The 20739-nt window shown below is 54.8% G+C and overlaps 1 protein-coding gene across 2 annotated transcripts in view; it reads left to right on the plus strand.

Annotated features, from left to right (window-relative positions):
• The window catches only part of CPNE5 (copine 5), an 86055-nt gene that overhangs the window by 61267 nt on the left and 4049 nt on the right, over nt 1–20739 (plus strand). For both annotated transcript variants that reach the window (XM_014830986.3, XM_014830987.3), the window contains 8 exons: nt 2990–3031; nt 5069–5144; nt 10720–10773; nt 13979–14040; nt 18019–18065; nt 19119–19300; nt 20138–20265; nt 20507–20609. In XM_014830986.3, coding sequence (XP_014686472.1) covers nt 2990–3031; nt 5069–5144; nt 10720–10773; nt 13979–14040; nt 18019–18065; nt 19119–19300; nt 20138–20265; nt 20507–20609 — 694 coding nt within the window. The remainder of the gene's footprint in view (nt 1–2989; nt 3032–5068; nt 5145–10719; nt 10774–13978; nt 14041–18018; nt 18066–19118; nt 19301–20137; nt 20266–20506; nt 20610–20739) is intronic.

Genomic DNA, 20739 nt, shown 5'->3' on the forward strand with positions numbered 1-20739 from the left:
GAAAAAAGGCTTGAGTATTTTAGACGGAACAGAACAACACGTGTCCAACGCTAACGGTGTGAATGATGTAGTGGACTCCTCACAGCCACCCCAATGTGGGTATGATTGTCCCATTTCACAGAGGCGTAAACAGAGTCTCTGAAGGTCAAGCCAGTTGCACAGGCCCACATGACCAGAACCAGGAAGAGCTGGGATTGCCACCCAGGGTGCCTGCCCCGGAGCCTGCGGTCGTCCCTGTCCAGCTCACTGCCTCCCAGATTAGGGGCTCCATGTTCTGAGCCTTTTTATGACAAATAAGATGCTCATTTTGTGGGCAACAGAGGCCCCATTACTGTCCCACCCCCAGGAGCCCCTTCTCTTGGGTGCTGTCCCCAGAAGTCACAGTCGGCCTGACACGAGCCTTTGTTGTGCCTGTGCTAAGGGGTTGGGAGCAGGCCTGAAGCCCACAAGTCGCCGCAAGGTGACCTGAGGCAGCCCAGCGAGGGCTGGACAGCGACAGACCGTCAACAGAGTAGTCAGAGTTGTGTCTGGCTTCTGCCACTGACTTCTCTTGTCTCTGGACACTGTTTCTCTCACCTCCTTCTCCCCCAGGCTGGAGGTTGCAGCCTCCGAGCTAATCGAACCCCCAGGCTACAGCCATCCTGGAGCCTTGATTGCTGGGCTGCATTTGCATAGGAATCTCATACTCTGTGTCTCAACCTCAGCTGCAAGTTCCAATCCCCTGAGGAACTTTTGACAATTCCCCTGCCCAGGCTGCACCCCAGATCAACTGATTCTGAATTTGGGGGTGAGGCATAGGCATCAGGATTGCTAAAGCTCCCAGGGGATCCAGTGTGCAACCAAGTTTGAAAACCAGTGCTCTCGTCGAGAGAGATCATTGGCTCTGGCTGCACATGGGAATCAGCCAGGGGACTTTTCGAAACAAACGTGCCTGAGTCCTATCCAGACCCATTAAATCAGGCCCTCTGGCAGTGGGATTTTTAAAAAATCTCGCCAGTGAGTTTTTTGGGTGTCCAAGGCTTGTGACTGTGACTGGGGTCCTCCTGCAGCCTCTGAGCATGTGGCTGTCGCTGTTCTAGTCGCCTGAGGCTGGTGTTGGTGGTCCAAGGAGAAGCACTCCTTGCTGGGTCTTTGAAGGTCCCCCGCAGAGCTGGAGGGCTCTAGGGGAAGGACTGGGAGACGTCAGCACTGTGGGGCAGAGTCCTGGCTCAGACCCTCACCAGCTATGTGGTCCTGGGCAAGTCACTGGGTGCCCTTAGGGCTCAGTTTCCCCATCTGAAAATGAAGGGGCTGGAGGTCACACTCCAGAGCATGCACAGCAGAACCACTGGGGAAGCCTTTAAACTAAGATCTGGGCCCTGCCGGAGCTGCCAAGAACCGGGCATGGGCGCCTCTGTGTCCAAAAAGCTCCCTGGCCAGGCTCAGATGCCATTCGGGTCACTTCCAGCCTTGTCATTCTAGGAATCGAAAGTTGCGGTTGCAACCTGGGCACACTGTCCCTGATTTAAGTAAATTTCATAAAAAACTATCCAGTGTGGCCAAATGCTAAAGTGGAGAGAAAGAGGCATTTTTATAGAGACCCACCCGCATGCCAGGGGGGTTTAGCAACTGGTCTTTGCAGCTATTCTGCAAGACTCTCATTATCCCTACTTTAAAATGATGGTTTGTGGCTCAGGGAGGTTAAATGACATCTCCAAGTCCCACAGCTAGGGGCCCAGCGTCCAAGTCCACACTCCAGCCTCTTTCCAGCTCACCAGCCCACCGTCGGGGGCCTAGATATTTTTTTCTTTCCACAATAATTCACCACAGAGAGACATCGTGTTTTGGGTTTTTTTAACAAGAATTTAAAGGACTCCTTTAAATGGTGCGCTTCTATGCCCACCCCATTTTACATTTTGGTAACAAAAATCCAGTCAGCGCACAGCCTACCAGGCATTCCTTCGTTCAAGAGCAGTTTCTGCACCCTGCCCCCAAGCCCCGCGGAGGCTCAGCTGAAGGGAGACAGCGCCTCCTTCTGGGGCTCTGGAACCTGAAGGCTGACTCCTCGCAGACCCGAGGAGATAGGCCTTGGCTGGCCATGGGCGAGATGAAGAGATGTTACTAGCAGACAGGCCCATGCAGCCGGCTCTGTGTGCCCCATTTAGAACTGAAGGCCGGAGACCCCCACTCCCCATGCCTCTCCCGCCTCCCCAGACCCTGACCCTGCAGTGGGACCCTGGCAGCTGCCCCGTCCCTGGGCATCCCTGGAGGACCACTGGCACCAAGGGTTAACCCGCAACCCTCCACCTCCCTCCTCTCCGCCTCTGGTCCGCTAGCCCGTTGCCATGGAAACGGGCTAAAAATAAAACGGGCTCCCAAAGCCCAGCCCCATGCACAGGAGTCAAAACAAACTAATTAAAGCAGCCAGGCTAAGATGTGAAGATAATTACACCCTCACTCAGGAGCCAGTCATGGCATGGAAAAGCTCAGCAGGCCATCCCCGAGCCAGGGCCCCTGGGCCCATCCCTGATGGGGAGGGCTGGCTCCCCACCACTCAGACTCCTCAGAACCCAGCCTCCCACCACACAGTCTTGTTACCCCTCCCCAGGAGAGCCCACCCTGCTTAGGCCTGAGATCCGGGGGTGCCACCCCCACTGCGATGGCCCCATCCCTGATAAATTCTCACTCTGGCTGGGACCAGTGCCCCATCTGGGGTGGCCAAGGAGAAGGTGGGGTGAACTGAAGTCTGAGGCTGTTTTTCCACATCCTCCCTGAAATCTGGGGAAGCCCCTTCACATCTCTGGGGGTGCCTCTGTCCCTAAGACCTTTGCTAAAAGGCCTCAAGATAGTTCCTTTGTCTCTTGGGCTGCTTCCTCTCCACCGAGGGCCCTGGAGCCTAGTGGGTGTCCCTGCATCCCCTTCTGGCCCAGGAGCATGAGAAGGACCCCCGTCCTCAGGCCACGTGGGTGCTGGGTCAAGCCTGTCCCACCATGGGCCCTTTGCTTTACAGGACTATCAAGGTGGAGGTGTATGACTGGGATCGAGATGGCAGGTAAGCCGGCAGAAGGGCAGAAGGTGAGCAGGGATGGGGGCAGCCACTGTGGGGAGCCACCTGGGGAGAGCTGTGCCCAGGCCTCCACCCATGGCAGCTCCGGGGGTGATGGGGCCTGGGTTTCCTGTGGGAGGTCCACTGCCCCAGTGGCTCGTCCCTGCCCAACTCCACTGAGACACCAGAGGACCTCTATCCTGCAGGATGAGATGCAAGGGGCCCAAGAGGCCTCTTTTCCTCAAATAGCTGCCTAGCAGCCAGCCAGGGCCCCAAATCTCCCCACATCTTGGAGAATTTAGGATTTTCTGAAATGTGCATGTTCTAAGGTACAGACCCTAGTGACCCCCTGAGCATTCCTGGACACGTTCTCTGTGTGAGGCTAAGCATCGTGGGGTGACCGAGGTGCAGAAGGTGAGCTCAGCGCTCAGAGACTCCCCACAATCTCGCGGGGAGGGCCTCAGCTCATGAGAGGAGCTGTTTGCAGGGAGCAGTGCCTGAGGGGGTGGGCTATGGGAATGGTCAGCTTTGATGCGCACAAACGTACTCAGAAGCCATGAGGCAGGGCCAGCCTGGCCGGTGGGACGGCAGATCCCGCTCGGGGTCTTTGAGAGGCCAGTGCCTTCCCCTTCTGCAGATCAAAGTGCCCCCAGGAGCCTGTGTAGCTGGGAGTTCAGAGACCAGGACAAGAACAGGCCTCTCACAGCTTTAGTGCAGAACCCTCACTAGCTCCTACTTGTCTGTTGAACTAAATGCAAATATGTCATCCTGACTTCTGTGACCCTCCATCCTGCGGCACCACAGTGGGTGTCATAGAGGGGCTTTAAGTCCCACAATCCCCATTGGTACCTCTCAAGTCTGTGAGCGGACAGGGGATAGTGTAAAGGGCTGTGCAAACACCACTGTAAGTTAGCCCGAGCCCCTTCCATGCTGAGACCTTCCTATACAGACACCCCAGTGCCAGCACTACCTCTCTGAACTCACTCTGTCCCTCTCTCTGCTCCTCTTTAACCACATTAGAGGCACATCAGCTTCCTGTTTCCTCCCATGATTTGCCTCATCTTACCCTGGAGTTCCCCATACTTCTTTACCAGGGAAAACTGGGGACAGCCACCAGACGCCATTGGGTCCCACCATCAAGGAGCTCATCATCTGAATGCTGAGAGCTGTAAATATGTAGTCCACATACCATGTGGGCTCAAGGAGGGCCAAGGCCCCGGGGACACCTCCTGAGCATCACTCTCCAGCAGGCACCCCAGACTAGCACATTGCCCATGGTCCTCCACCAGGGACAGTGACAGTGGGTGGGGCCTCCCCGACCCACAGGGGAGACGGGAGTTCTGCTTCATACAAGGTTTTGCTGCACTTAAACACGCACTTGTAGGGGCAGAGCCCCAGAAGGTGTGGACACCTCCACCTACCTGGACGGACATAGTGCTAATTGTTTTTTCCAAAATGTTATTGGAAAAATGTCAAATACACAGAAAAGTAGAGAGAAGAGTTTAATGAACGCTTTTTAAGCCTAGCACCTGAATTTCACAAGTGTTACACGTTGCCATATTTGCTTTATCTATGTTTCACTGATGTAATTTAAATTACAGACATCATGGCACTTTTACCTCTAAATATCATTGAGAATGTCTGAAAAATAAGGGCATTTTCCTACATAACTATGAATGCCATCATCACACCTGACACACTGAACAACAATTCTTGAATACCATCTAATATTCGTTTCATATTCAGATTTCCCCAGTTGTCCCCAAAATACCTTTTATTGCTGGTTTGTTCAAACAAGAATCTAAGTGGAAGTGGGTCCCATTCACCAGGGCCCAGCTCTTTGCTAGGTGACTACTGGGTTTCGTGCTCCATGGGTGACACTGGACTCTTCCGAGGGACCCAGCCTCTCTGTTGGCCTGTGCCGCTGGAGCAGTGGCCCGGGCAGAATTGGGAACCAGAGGAAGGGATGTGACAGGTGGGGGGATGGGCAGAGGTGGCGCAGGGCCTGGGCCTCGTGGTCTCAGCAGCAGCCTTCTCTTGCAGCCATGACTTCATTGGGGAGTTTACCACCAGCTACCGGGAGCTGGCCCGCGGGCAGAGCCAATTCAACATCTACGAGGTGAGGCAGACGCCAGAAGTCGGGTTTGCTCTGATGATACAGACCTCCAGTCACTGAGGACTACAGTGAGCCACAGGCTGGAGTTTTTGCGTGCTCTCCTGTGAGGTGGGCGTTACTGTCCCATTCCACAGTTAGGGAGACTGAGTCTCAGAGAAGTTAGGGGACTTGCCGAAGACAAAACCTGGGCTCACCCGACTCTGAATCACTGAGTTACAGTGCCCCCCGAAAGAGCTCTTCCAACAGGGTGGGGGATGGAAGCTGGGGTGGAGCAGAAGGCGGGCGACAGCATCGGGAGGTCCTGAGTTCAAGGTGACCCTCTGCCTCCAATCAGAACAGTTTCAGGGCCTGCTGCATACCTTATCTTTTCCGGAAGGAAAGAGAGGAACAGGAGTGGGGATACCCCGATCTAGACCTGGGGAGCCTTGGACAAGGCACCCAATCTCTCTGGAGATAAAGTTTGCCCTTAAAGGACAGTTTCTGCCGCTGAACCTGCATGTGCTCTCCCTCCTGGGAGGCCCTCCTACCTTCCAGACCTCGCTCAGGTCCTTCTCCTCTGGGCGCCCTCCCAGCCACGCTGGCCACCTGCACTATCTCCCTCTTCTAAACCTCATGGGCAGCACAGTTCGTGCCAGACTCACTTAAGTGCAGATTCTCACAACCCTAATAACTGCTTGTTTCATATCCTGACTCTCCCACCTCCTAGCCATGTGGCCTCGGCTAAGTTTCTGAACCACTCTGTGCCATGCACGCTGAAATTTAAACCAGTTACTAGAACAATGCCCGGGCCCTAGCAAGCATTATGTCAGTGCTGTCTTCTAGTATCATCTGTTGAGCGCCCGTGTGCTAGAAGATTTACATTTCACAACCATCCTAAAACTGGCTCTATGCTCACGTGAGCAGCCACGCAGCTAGTGAAGTTGAAGAGCTGGCTTTGACTCCCATCACTGAATCGGAATCCGTCCATACTTCCACTCCCTCCCCCTGCATCTCTGTTCCCTGTGGGCAGGTCTCGTGTCCCAGCTAGACTGAAGCTCCCCAAGGGCAGGCAAGGGGACACCCCTTCTGTTGCCCCCCTTCACGTTGGCCTGGGCACCGCTGGGCACACAGTGGGTGTTTATGATACATCCACACACGGAATTCAGTTGAACGAGGCTGTCGTGAGGATGGAGCGTGGGCGAATTTCTTTGAAAGGGCTGTGATCCTCAGAGTTAACTGCTTCGTTTTCTGCATCAACAAAGGAAGGGCTGTCTTTGTCCCCTGCCACAGGCAGAGAGAAACAGCTTCCATCTTTTTCTGGCCTCCTTTAAGGAGATTTGTAGGGAAATGAATCTCCTGGAGTCTGGCTTCTAAGGGTGCTTGACAGGCTCAGAAGAGGCCACGATCTCTCAGGCTAAAAGCAGGAAAGGTTGGCTGACTTGTTTTCTGGTCCTCCATCCCTGCTCCCTTGCAATCGCTCAGAGAAACCGCAGTGCTGGGAAGCAGAAGCACTGTGATGGAAATGCCATCAGGTGGAAAAGGAATTAAACGCTGGCAGCCCAGGGGGCAGGCCTTGCACCTTGGGAGTTGTCACTGGGAGGTGGGTTTTGGCTGGGGAAGCCCTTTCTAGAGTCTGAACTGCCTGAAGAGAGAACAGGCTTCTGCCACGGAAGACCCTCATCTCGGGTCTGGCATCCCCTAGGTGTCCAACTCAATGTCCAGCGTGTGTTGGCTCCTCCTCAGACTCAGCCTTCCCAGCTGAATGCATTGGCTGAAGTCTCCCCCAGCCCTCCCCTCCCCCTGGCCAGCTGGCTTCATCCCTGTGCTGTCATCAGGGGCCACAGCACCTAGGGAGTCATCCTTGACACCTCCTGCCCCTCGCCCCACCTCCAGGCCACAACTGCACCCCACTCCTTCTACAAGCTAAATATTCTGACCTCTGTTCCCTTCACTCCCGTCCACCCCCACGACATCATCTCCAGTGTGGGGCTTTGCAACAGCCCCCTAATGACCTTCCCGCCTCCTTCGGTCCTCCACTCAGTAACCCGAGAGCTCCTCCAAAATGGTAATCCGACCACATCGCTGCCCTGCTTAAAACCCAGCTGTGCATCCCACCCCTGGCCTCCGCCTGGTTCACACAGGGGAGGGAGTACGAGATTCAGAAAGAGCCCCCACCCGGCTTAGATCCTAGAGGGCCCTTTACCAGGTACTCTTTACTCTTCACATGGGTACCATGCCCAGCGACCTGCTATCTGTGTGCACTTGGTGGGTGTATAGAGGCGGATGCACACATCCACCCCTAGGAGGCCCTTAGGGTCTGGTCCCGGCCCCTTCCCTCTGCCCACCCAGCTTTCAGCCCCATCACGCCATCTGAAGCTCTCTGAAGCTCCACGCTGGCTCAGCTTCTGTGCCTTCCTTCACGCCAGTGCCTCCCCTGGGGCTCCCTTTGCTCTTCTTCACCTGATTGGGCCTGTTGATCCTTGGAGGCTCCCTTTGGATGTGCCTCCTCCAGGAAGCCTTCTCTGCCTGCTCACCCACTCCACCCCAAAGGTAGAAGTAGATGCCTCTCCTTAGTGCTCCTGCCTCCCCACTCCTGCGGTTATTACCTGTTTATCATACTTCCTACCCTCTCAAAGACCATGAGGTCCTCAAGGGTAGGGACGTTGTCTCACTTGCTGATGTATCACCAGAGCCACACAGCTCCTGGCCCCTGGGAGCCACTCAGTGCCCCCTTGCGTAGGAGGGCAGACCCCAGACCTGCCCTGGGGGCCTTAGGGACCCTGGGGATGTGAGGAGAGGGAGAGGAGAAGGCTTAGGAGAGACAACTCCAGCCCGGGAGTTGGGAGAGTCCTGGCCTGGCCCCTAGGGGGCGATGGTCCCCTGCATGGAATTTCGGGTGCTGCCCCTTAGGGCTGGAGAGGCTGGGCCAGGGGTGGGCGGGTGTGCTGGGGAGCGCAGGAAACCTCAGAATAAACAGGGTGCTTCTTCAGTGCCCACTTCACATGAAGATCTGAGAACAAAACATTGCTTTAATATTAAAACAGTTATAATTAGAGAGTGAAAATGTGGAATACGGACTAATTTAAAGATAATACAGAAGACTTCAAAGAAATGTGCTTGTGGCCCCGTCTTAGGGTGACGCCCAGCCTCCTGGGAGTCTGTGTTTGTTCTCCTCAGCTGGGAGGGCGACTCTGGAATAAAAGTTTGAGATGCACTCAGTTCTAAAAGTTCCATGCCCTCATGGGACAGATTGGGAAACTGAGGCACAGTGCAGCATTGGAGCTGCAACCGTGCCCCCATGTCAACAGGATACTGAAATGCCTAGTAAGCCGTTTGCCCAGGAACGTGTCTGTGAGCACCACATCGTCTGGGTGGCCTTCGTACCTGTGGAGGCTGCGAGGCTGTTCTGGGCTTCTCTCCCCAGCCTCTCAATTTCCACCTGCACAGCTTGCCAGCTCTCCCACCTGAACTTCCCACCCATGCCCCATATCCAGCTCTTCCTTCCTTCTCTGTCTCCCTGCTCGCCCCTGGCCCCACAGCTAAACCCGGGCCCAAGATCTGTGGTCACTTCTTGACAGTGCTGTTTTGCCATAGCTCGGTACCTGTTCCAACACCCCCAAGGCCCTCATCACCTCTCACCTGGAGTGGTGGTGGTGGTAGTAGTAATAAAAAATAGTAGCAGCTAATGCTTACATAGTACTTACTACATTGCAGACCCTGTCCTAAACACTTACTTGTATTGACCCATTTAATCCCCATATCTTTCTATGACGTAGGTACTTTTTAGTCCCATTTTACTGATAAGGAAACTGAGGCACAGGGAGGTTAAGAAACTTGCGTAAGGTCACACAGCTATTAGGTGGCAGAACCAGGCAAACATCTCCCTAGATGTCCCTCCTTCTCCCCTTGGACTCCCCTACACCAGGTCCCAGCATCTCAGAGCCTGCTGTGATCTTGTCTCCTACTGGCCTAGAGGGCATCAGAGTTCTCTGCTGGCTGCTGTTCAGACATTTAACTTAGCATCCTTAGCTCTCTCCCATCCAGCCCAATTTACTCCTCCACCCTGTGTCCTGCGGTCAGACTAGACCCCAACCCTGTGCTCCTCCTGACCCCCACGCCCTCTCTCCATCTCTCTGTGCCCAAATCCTCCCTGTCCCTTGGTGGCCGCCTTCCATACTGCCTGCTTCAGGGACCCTTTACTGATGCTCCCCCAGGAAGGGTCCTTATTCCTCCAACTCCCTTCAGGTTTCTGACTCCCCTTTTTCGGTAGCTCTTGTCACCTATCACCTGAGGACATATCTTCTTTCTCCACCTGGAGTGAAGAATCTAGAGGAAAGGAACTGGTACCTCCATCCCCACCCTCTGAATATTTGTGAAGGAATGTGTTTGTGTTTGTCATCAAGGTGGCTGTCACGTATGCAACATTGGCCTGCAGGCAGGAACTTGGTTTCTAATTCTGTCACTACCCAGACCAGCTATGTGACCTTCGGCAAATCCCTTGGTGTTTCTGTGCCTTCCTTCCTTATCTCCAGAAGTGGCTATCAGTACTCATCCAGACAGAAGAGACTCTGCTAAAGATGCAGCTGGCTGCCCCTGCTGGAAGAACAGGAGATAGGGGAGAGGGGAAATGAGTTCACCAGAAACCTACAGCCAGCCAGCAGAGCCGGTGTGAAAACCGCCTTGCTTTGTTTGATGGGAGATTAGGGAAAGGCTGGGCCTAGACTTCCCAAGTGAAAAACAAAAGAGCTGGTGAGGCTCCCATGAGAGTACAAATACAGTGCTTGGGAAAGACCACGGAGGAGCACAGGGCGAGGTGGGCCCCTCAGCCAGCCCAGGCTTCTCAGCCTCGGCACTGGGGACGTCATGGATGTGCTGATTCTCTGTTGTGGGGGCTTGTCCTGTGTGTTGTGTGCACGCATCCCTTGCCTCTACCTACACTCCAGTTGTGACAACCAAAAATGTCTCCAGATATCACCAAATGTCTCTTGGGGGGAGGCACAAATCGCCCCCAGTTGAACCCACTGTGTCAGCCCGCCAACACCTACTGTATCCCTCGGCCTGTGATAGTCTCTGATGACAGGTCTGGTTTGGAATGCAAGCTTGCACGCGGAGGGCAGTTAAGGAGGCTCTGACTGCAGGGCAAGGGCAGCGGTGGTGGCGGTTTTAGGGGAACCTCGAAGGCCCAGGGCAACCCCAGGGCTGGGTCTCAAAGGAAGAGCAGGGAGGGTTGAAGTTGGTGGAGGGAGAAGGGGAGGGCATTTGGGGTGAGGGAAGCAGCCTGAGCCAACCACAGGGGCAGGCATGGACGGGGCCTCCTTTGGTTGCATGGGGTGGAGGAGCAGTGGGAAAGAAGGGTAAATAAATATTATTCCAGGTGTGTTTGGTTGTGGGACACTGGGTCTACCTGGGGAGCCCAGTTGCATAAATCTAAGTGTCGGTCTCTCACAACACTCCCTGGACCCTCCTCCCCTGGACCCCCGGTTTTCACTCCCACACTCTGCTTGGAGGGGCTGAGGCCGCAGCCCGGGGTCCATGGAAGCCCTGGGGCCCAGCCCTGCCTGCCTGGAAAGGCTCCTTCTTACTTGTTTTTTTCCTGCAGGTGGTAAACCCGAAGAAGAAAATGAAGAAAAAGAAATACGTGAATTCTGGCACAGTGAGTAGCCGCCCGCTCTCAGCCGCCTGGTGTAGACGTTCTGAGCCCCAAGCTAGGTCTGGTGTCAGGAGTCATGGTATCTGTGTGTGCAGAGTGTGGGAACCAGACCTGGCGGGTTGGGGGTGGGGAGGGGTGGGGCCGATGGAGCAAAAGCCCAGAGGGGAGATGGTGGAGGCGGTGCAGCAGACTGTGATACAGAATGAGAAATCCCGAGAGAGGCTCCCACGGGGACTGCCTGCAGGAAGAAGAGGAAGAGGAGTAGCATTTATGGGGCCCTTACTCTGGGAAATTCCCATTAGGTGCTTTGCACAGGTTGTTCTCTTGAGAGGCGGACATTGATGATAACTGATAGACCCTTGTCGTGAAAGAGGAAGCCACGGCTGCAGGTAGGGAAGTGACTCACCCAGGGTCACAGAGGGAGAAGGTAGGAGAGGTGGCCATCAGCCCCGCAGTTGGATTCAGAGCTGGCAGCGGCTGCAGGCACTGCCCCACTTAACCTTGGCCATCCTGGGGTCACACTGGCCCACTGGCTTCTGGGGGCTGATCTTCAGGACATTCATGCATTTAATAAATATTTACTGAGGACTACCATGTGCCAGGCATTGTTCTGGGCACAAGGGGGTACAGCTGGGAACAAGACAGACTCCAATCCCTGCCCTCCTAGTGCTTATATTCTAGTGAGGGGAGACTGAGAACAAATACATATACACACATATCCCCGTGTGTGTGTCAGTGATTAGTGCTGTGGGAAAAAGTATAACAAGATAAAGGGATAGGGAATGCCAGGGACAAAACTACTATTTTATGTAAAGTGTTCAAAGAAAGCTGCTCTGAGAAGGTGACATTTGAGTAGAGATTGAAAGAAGGGGAGGGAGCAAGTACTGAGGATACTGGGGAAAGAGAATTCTAGCTGTAGGGATCAGCATGTGCAAAGGCCCTGAGGTGGAGCCCACAGTGCATTTATAGAACAATCTAAAAGCTAATGTCTTTGCAGTGCAAACACACCCAAGTTTGTACCCTTCATGTCCCTTCAAGTCCATGGCCCCATCAGCTATCGCAGCCAAACTTAGTCATTTGAGTCAGGCAGATGGCAACTCTGGACGCAGAAGAGGTCGTAGTCAGGGAGTTCTGGGGTTCCTCTGAGGAACGTTATTTTCTCCACCTGTAAAATGGGGTGGATAAGTCATCCCTACCCCGCTTACTGCACAGGCTGGCTATGAGGGACACATGGGAGGTGCAGGAAGATGCAGGCCTGTAAACTGCGGAGGACTCTGCTCATTCGGAGCCGGCTGACCACCACTTCTCTGACTGTAACTGTTTCACAGAGAGGCTTGGGGTAGTATTTCCTTTGTCTACAGCTGCAATGTTTCTCAGCGGACGAGCTATCGGTGTTTTGGGCAGGATAACTTCGTCTCGCAAGACCTCCCCATACAACGTGGGAGCTTAGCCCCCTGGCCTCAGCCATGGCTACCAGTAGAGCCCCAGTCATTGTGAGACCCCTGAAACTCTCCCACACATTCCTGCCCCAGGGCAGGCAGCACCTTTCCCAGCTGAGGAATCTTGGATGTATAGCTAAAAAAAAAAAAAGTTTTGAAAATCACTGATCTCATCCAGCTTTCTTACTTTAGAGATAAAGAAGCGGAGGCCCAGAGAGGGGATGTGATTTGTCCCAGGTGTCACAGTGAGTTAGGGACAGAGCAGGACTGGGCCCAGGTCTCCTGACTTTCCTTCCCAGTCTTCACCATAAAAAATCTCTCAGGGTCCAGGATGCTTGTTAAAATACAGATGCCCAGGTCAGTTCCCTGGGGGTCCATTTTAGCAGGCCCAGGCTGGGGCCCAGGAATCTGTGTTGAGTGCTTCTCATACCTTACTCACTCTATGCAGAGTCTGCTGGGGATCATCTTAAAATGCCAAGAATCTGCATTTCTGCCTCTCTAACCAGTATCGAGGTGATGCCAATACTGCTGGTCCAGGGACCATACTTTGAGTAGCAAGTCCTTCAGTGAATACATATGGTCAGGCAAGTTAGGGAATGGCTTCATCCCAGGGCCTGGAGCGGGGTTCAACCCTGACTGTGGGTTAGACTCATGTGAGGAGCTAAAAAAAGACCCAGGGCCAGAGCCCTACCCCAGAAACTCTGATGTAATTGTTTGGGGTCCTTACCTGGGCTGTAAGATGTTTTAAAAGCTCCCCAGGGATTCTAAGGTCCATTAGGGCAGAGGTCACTGCCATAGTCCGCTCCGAAAGGAAGGAGGCTTTGTCCACAGTGGGTGGGGGTCTCTGAGGCCCAGTCAGCACTCAGAGACCCTCCCATTATTCGGGTTAATGGCTCATCGGCTTTGTCAAGCAGAGGCCCTCACCAAGCCTACCGGTGAGTCAATGAAGCTGGCTGAATCTGCCCCAGTGGGGGGCTCCCCAAATCCTACAGTGGAGTTCTCTGACACAGGTAAAGGGTCTTCGGCCCCAATCTTGCCTCGTTTTATTGATTTTGGCTACCAGGCTTTCACTCGTCTCCACGATTCTAAATCATTGTTGTAACGAGCTGCCAGGTAGCTGCCCATCTTGGCAAAGCTGATGCCGAAGCGCCAGGAGGCACAGGTCAAGAGGCCTCTGCTTGAGAGAGGGGGTCCCAGTTGGTCAGTTACCTCCAGGGAAAGGAAAGGCTGCTCATGAGGGTCTTGGGTCTGAGAGGGTAGAGATCCAGAGACGCCAGAGGGATGAGGTGGGATAAGTAAGGCTGAAGAGAAGCGCAGACCAGAGAGGCACGTTTCAGGATCGTTAGCGGGACATGGAAGCATGGAGCTTGTCAGCACCGGTGGGTTGTTAGGCCTGTGTCAGGAAGACCCCCTTGCCCTCCACACTCCACGCCGGTGTCCACTTAGGGGAAATTCGTGCCTTGGCTTGAGTCCGTGAACCCCAGTGACAGAGACAGGGCCCTTCTGGGATGCAGTTGGCATCAGGCCAAGAGTGCAGGCTCCGGAGTAAAACGGACCCGACTCCCATCTCGCTCAGCCATGTTGTTGCAGGGTCCTTGGGCACCTCTTGGAGCCTCAGTGTCCTTGGCTATAAAATGGGGATAATAACAGTACTTCATAGGGTCGTTGTGGGCACTGTATGCAAAACGGGCACCCACTGAGTGTAACTGTCAGGAACCCTCTCCCCCACCCCGTGTTCCCCACTGACAGAGCTCCCTCTTGTTTTCAAGGTCACGCTGCTCTCCTTTGCGGTGGAGTCGGAGTGCACCTTTCTCGACTACATCAAAGGAGGGTAAGAAGAGACGCAGCCAGCCTGGTTTCTCAGAGAGGGGGAAGGAGTCCCACACGTCGACGTCAGCAGCTCTGGCCCCACCCTGGCCTCTCTGAAGCCCTGGCGGGAGCCTGTGACCCTGGACTCTGAGCAGATGCCCAGAGCCCTGCGTGGCCCTGGATCCTGAGTGGCTGCAGAGGGCGCTCCTGAGCCACAGAGGCCAGCCTGGGTCATATCAGGGCCCCGTGCAGAGAAGGGACCTGGAGGTGGTAGGGACTTCATCACAAAGAGAATCAAGGGTTTAGGGGAGTGGAAAGAGCCCTGGACTAGGGAGCCAAAAAACCCAGTCTCTGGACCCCTCTTTGCTGTAAATTTGCTGGGTTACTTTGAGCATGTCCCTTTCCCTCCCTGGGCATCAGCTTCCTCCTCTGTACATAAAGAGGTTGGAGTCAGGCAAATTCTAAGCTTCCTTCCTGCTCTGAGCTTTTGATACCTCTTGTCTGTCTGAGGGACAGTAATTAACCTTCCCAGGGTCATCAGGGACCCAAAGGGGCAGGAGGGATTGGGGGATGAGCCAGGGGATGGTCCTAGGGCCAGCTTGTGGTCAAACACAAGTTTAAGGAGCAGAAAGAACCCAAGGGGTCGGTGTCCAGGCCAAGGCAGGCAGGGAAGCCTGGAGGCTCCAGCTAGCAGCCCGTGGAAAGGGAGCCTGACTCCGAGCTGAGGTCCTGCCCAGCACGCTCCCTGCCAGCTCAGGGTGTGGGTGCCGAGAGCCCACAGGTGCAGGCAGGTGAGTGACTACACCTGTCTGAAGAGGAGGCAGGCAGGACAGCTGCCAAAGACTCATCCCAGCCAAGCTGGGATGCCCAGTTCTCCAGGTCCGAGGGAAGAGCCTGGCCCTGGGAAGCCACACTCCCTCTCCCGTGACACCACGCCCTGCTGCCTTGAACCCACACTCTCAAGGTTGCGGGCTCTGCTTCTACCAGCTGAGCCCGCGCCCTCCCCGCACCTCCTCTGAGCCTACTCCAGACCCTGCCGTTGCTCCCTTCCCCCCCAGAACTGCTCTGTCCTCTATCTCACGGAGCAACCACCCCTCATGTTTCGTTTCGTAGCACCTGGTAATTTTCAAACCATCTTCATCCTATTTATCCTTTTATCCTTCTCATTTGCATAGTGCCCCCAATTTACAGAACACAGGGAGCAGGGTGAGGATGAGTATCTCCATTTTATATAACTTGCCTGAGGCCACACGCCTAGCCAGTGGCTGGGTTCCTTCTGTCACCGTGCTACATTTCGTGCATGGTCATGAATAATCCTGCCCCTGCCTGCCTGACAGCTGCCAGGTGGGGTGTGATGCAGACGGAGACTGATGAGTTAAAGGGCTGGGTGCTGTGACGTCTCATCGTCTCATCGAGAAAGAGCCCTCAGAGGCCGGGCTGCTGCGCAAAGCTGGCGCCACGAGTGCCAAGGAATGGACAAGTCAGAACGCTGGAGCCTGCCCAGCCCACCACCATCCCTCTCTTCACCCTCTCTGGGGAACCCGAGTAAGAGAGCGGGCTCCCAGGAGCCAGAGCCCAACGTGCTGCGTGTCCAGGCAGGTGGCCAATGGCGGCATTTGTCTGGGTATCCTCTCCTCCTGGCCTCCCACCTCCTCCACATGGGCCTGGAGGAAGGGTAGGGGCACCTCTGCCCTCGTGTCAGAGAGGGAGCTGGTTGCTCAGCAGCTCGCGTCCTGCCCTGTTCTGCCCTTGGGCAGGAGAGGCGGGCCTGCAGAAGTAACTTTCCCACAAAAGTACCTGCTTTCCAAGCCTGCCCTTCCCTGAGTTGTTTCAGAACTCAGAGCAGGGGAAGACTAGTGAAGTTAGTTATTTAAGGAGTAAAGCTTACCTCTGCCCTCACCCTTTATTTGGAAGAGTCAGGCTGATGGTGTCCCTCAGCTGTAGTCCTGTGGGCTACAACCACCCTCCCAAGAGTAGCCCCTGGGGCAGGGCTCTTACCCTCCAAATGTCTCCTTTTCTCTAACAAAGACACTGAGAGATGACAACAGACAGCAGATGAACAGGGTAGGTCAACTGCTATGACAAATAATCCTCCAACCTCAAGGCTTGCTCCAAATGAAAGCTGATTTTTCATTCATGGGGTGGCAGGGATGAGTAGGGAGCTGCTCCACACAGTCATTCAGGGACCCAGGCTCTTGCCATCTTGTGGCTCCTTCTCCCTCAGAGCTTGGAGTCCACTGGATGCTCTGCCCCCAGGCAGCAGACGACGGGGAAAGAGTGTGGGGAGGACTCTTTCCAGCCTGCAGACCCTGGCTTGGGTCTCCTGCTAACCATGTCCTTCACCCTCCCTCGGGGACAAAGGTTCCATGAGTAGCAGCTCGGCTGTGATCAGATGGAGAGAGGACTGTGGTTTCCAATAGGGACCATCTGCTAAAGGCAGGTGAGGTGAGACTGGCCTCATATTACATCATTCCTACCCCTACCTTGGAACCACCAAAACCAAAAAAAAAAAAAGTTTCCCCGAGTGTGATCCCAGAACCCCTCCTTGGAATCCCTGGATGAGGGCAGGTGATGTTTGTTGAAGAAGCAGATTCTTGGGCCCCATCTCAGACCAACTGGATTGGCATCCCTGGTGGTGGGGCGCTGGGGCCTCCTTTTTAAATCAGTTCCCCAGGTGACTCTACGCTCACTGCAGTGTGAGAACCACAAGACTAGATTATGTCAGGGGCTCAGGCCTTGTCAGCTTTGTTCTGTCAGCATCTAGCACAGAACCCAGAACAGCCAAACCCTCAGAAAGTTTCAACCCTGAATCTGAATCCTCAAGACCTAACTTTTTATTATGGAAAAATTCCAAACACATGCAAAAGTGGAGAGAAGATAGAATGAACCCCTAAGTACCCTTCACCCAGATTCAACAGTTACCAACCATGGCCAGTCTTGTTCCATGGACTCTCCCTTTTATCCAGTTATGGTGAAGCAAATCCCAGACATCCCCCCAAATACTTCGGGATGTGTCTCTAAACTATAAGGACTATCTCTTTGTAAAATAAAACCACAGTACCATAATCACACCTAAAAATCAACCAGTTCCTTAATACCAATATCTAGTCAGTGTTCAAATTTACCCAATTGTCTTATAAAGTTTGTTAATTGGCTTATTTGAATCAGAAATCCAGACAAGATCCATATATTGCAATTGGTTGATTTGTCCCTTAATTCTCTTTCATCTATTGGTTGCCCCAAACACCTGAAGGATTTGCTAAAACAGATTCCTGCACCCCACCATGGGATTCCGATTCAGTAGGTCCACAGGGCTGGAGACTCCTCACAGGTTCCCAGGGGACCTCAACGCTGCTGGGCCATGGACCACTCTTCCAGAAGTGCTCCGACAGAATTTCCCACAGACTGGCTTTTACTGGCTGCATCCCCTGTGGTGTCATTTAACATGCTCCTCTGTCCCCTGCATTTCCTGTAAACAACCAGTAGATAGCTCTGGAAGCTCACCTGGATTCAGGTTCAATTTTTTGGCAAGACAATCTCATGGGTGGTGTTTTGTTCCTCCCTCAGGAGATGCACAATGACTACCTGTCTCTCTTTTTTGTCAAATAAGTTTTAACCCTGAATCGAACTCCAAATTTGAGCCAGAAATACAGTGAGACCCTCCTTCGCGGGCCTCAGGTGGGCCCAGGGACAGGGTTTGGGGAGGAATTAAGTAACCATAACCCCGTGCTCACACAGAGCATGATCATCCTCAAAGAGCTTTCACCCTACCCAACTCTTCTGAGGCTCACAACCACCCGTTGAGGGAGGGCATGGCTGACATTACTATCCCAGTTTTCCAGGACTGGAGGGAGATGAGTGACTTCACCAAGGCCACATACCTGGTGAGCCGTGGGGCTGGCGTGGAAGCCAGGTCTCTCACTCCCTGTCCAGCACTGTTCACCCTGCCCACAGCACTGCCTCTGTCCAGGTAACTCCCCTGCTGTTTTCCCTCTTCCAGGACCCAGATCAACTTCACAGTGGCCATCGACTTCACTGCCTCCAATGGTGAGTAGGGGGATGGGCAGGGGGGCGGGAAGGGGGAGTGAGGGGACTGGAAAGGGGAGGGCTTTTCAGGGCTGTGCTAGTTGGTCCTGGCTGGGAGGCAGGTCTCCCATACCCTCTGGCCTCATCCTCACTGAAGAAGGGGTTCTTAGTCCTGAAGAACCAAAGATACAACCAAGATGGCGAAGGTATCCCCAGGTTGGACTGTGGTCACTAACAAATCTGGGCTCTGGGCCTACATACCTTGAGCCCCAGTCTTACCCTTGAGATACCTAGTCTCCCTGGGGGAACAGGACATGCTGCACTGCCTCTCGTTAATAAACAAATTAGTAAAATATGGACAATATTAGTGGTGACAAGGGTCATGGAGAAAAATTAAGCCAGGAAGAGGGATAGGGAGTTTGTGGGGGAGGCTATAAATTTTAATAGGCTGTTCAGGGAAGACCATGCTGAGGAGGTGACACTTGAGTAGAGACTCAAAGAGGCGAGGGAGCAAGTCATGTGTACGTACCTCTGCAGAAAAGTGTCCCAGAGCAGAGGGAACAGCCATTGCTAAGGCTCTGAGGTGGGAATGGTGAGAGGCTGGGACTGAGTGACAGGGAGGATGGTAGGAGATGAGGAGAGAGGTAACTGGAGGCCAGATCACGTGGGGTCTTCTGGGCCCGTGTTAGGACTTTGGGTTTAATTCCAGGTGAGATGGGAGCACTGGAACATTCTGGGCAGAGCAGAGGGGTGATCTAGCTGCCTGAGGTTTGACAGGCTCACTGTGAACATAAGGGCAGGGAGAGGGCCATCAGTTAGGAGGCTGCTGCGACGCTACACGCCAGAGGAAGGTGGTGTCGTGGAGGAGGGGAGAAGCTGGTGGGTTTCCGGATATATTTTGGAGGTTTTGAACCAGGATTTGCTAAAGGATTGAATGTGTGGTGAAAGAGAAAGAAGGGAGTCAAGAGTAACAAAATACAAGTTAGGGGTGCCCTTGGACACCCCCTTCTGCATTCTGAACCCGGGGGGCTCAGAGCGTTCAGGCTGGCAAACGTCCCACGTCCTGTGCCACAGGGAACCCCTCGCAGTCCACGTCCCTGCACTACATGAGCCCCTACCAGCTGAACGCCTACGCACTGGCCTTGACCGCCGTCGGCGAGATCATCCAGCACTACGACAGCGACAAGATGTTCCCCGCCCTCGGCTTCGGGGCCAAGCTGCCCCCAGACGGCAGGGTGTCCCACGAGTTCCCACTGGTAGGATATCCCGGGAGGAAGGGCTGCGGGCCGAGCAGGCATGGGGTGTGGTGCCGAGCCTGGGGAGGGGCATTTCCCATCCTCCCCGCCTAGGGACTTAAGGCACAGCCTTTGTTGGGGGGGGGGGCGGGGGAAGCTGCCCGCTCTGTGGAGGGGTCTTGTATCAGGGCCTCTAGAAACCCACTCCCCACCCTGCTCACAAACACTCCCCTCCACGTCTGAAGCCACCACAGTGGGCTCTGGCCTCCTTTTCCTGAGAAGACCTGGGTGGAAGTGCAGTGGAGACGTGGCTGCACTGTCCACCAAGGGCCCCGAAATGAGGATAAAGGGGTGTGGACTGGGTATGGGCAACTGCAGCTAATTCCAGGAACCCCCTGAGATGGGGGCCCTGTGGAGGTGACTCCTCAGGCCACCTCCTCTCCCTCCCTCCCACGAGTTGGGGACAGTCAGTCACTGGATCACTAACAGCAAATATCCCTCACGTGCCTGTGGAGTGCCAAGCACTGTGCTGGGCACAGGGCACAAGAGGATGGATCAGCCGCTGGCAGTCATTTTAGGGTGTGGTGGGCTGGCCCGAGCTTTCCTGAGGGGAGCAGCCGGAGCTCTTGGGGGCCTAGCTGAGCAGGTACATGGAGGGGGTCAAGGAGCAGGTTTAGATGTTGCCCTTCAGGATGGGCCCTGGGGGCTCCCTCCCCTGCCCCCCCCTCACCAGAGAAGAGTTAGGGGAGCCCAGACCTCTGGCCTCCCCACCCCAGCTCTGCCCCCAGAGACCCCCAGGCTGCCCTCTTTCCCAACCCTCCTTCCTGGGCTCAGCCTCCCCATCCACTGTGCCCCCAGAACGGCAACCAGGAGAACCCCTCGTGCTGCGGCATCGATGGCATCCTGGAAGCCTACCACCACAGCCTGCGCACGGTGCAGCTCTACGGCCCCACCAACTTCGCCCCCGTGGTCACCCACGTGGCCAGGTAAGTGCTCGGGTCAGTAGACCCCCATCCCAACGGCTCACAAGGCGTTTGTTTCCACATCTGTCCTCTCAGGAAGGCGGAGGGAGTGTCTCTTCCCATTGACTCACCTTTCAGGGAACTCTGATCCTAAAGAGACCGCCCCCCTTCAAAGAGCTGTCTCGCTAAAGTGTTAAGGGTCCTTGTGGGGGGAAAACATGGCCAGAGCCCGGCCAGACGGACCTTCAGCCCCTGTGCCCCCCAGGAATGCGGCCGCAGTGCAGGATGGCTCCCAGTACTCCGTGCTGCTCATCATCACCGACGGGGTCATCTCGGACATGGCGCAGACCAAGGAGGCTATCGTCAATGTAAGCAGGGTCTGGGGACGGGGGAGGGGAGGGGTCTCTGTCTGCCTCTTAGGGGACCCAGGGGCATGCTCTCCTGCTCCTTTAGGGACATGCTTGGGGCGTGGCTTCTCCTCTCCCCACCCTCCTTGGG

Source organism: Equus asinus, chromosome 8, assembly GCF_041296235.1.
Source record: "Equus asinus isolate D_3611 breed Donkey chromosome 8, EquAss-T2T_v2, whole genome shotgun sequence".
Lineage (NCBI taxonomy): Eukaryota > Metazoa > Chordata > Mammalia > Perissodactyla > Equidae > Equus > Equus asinus.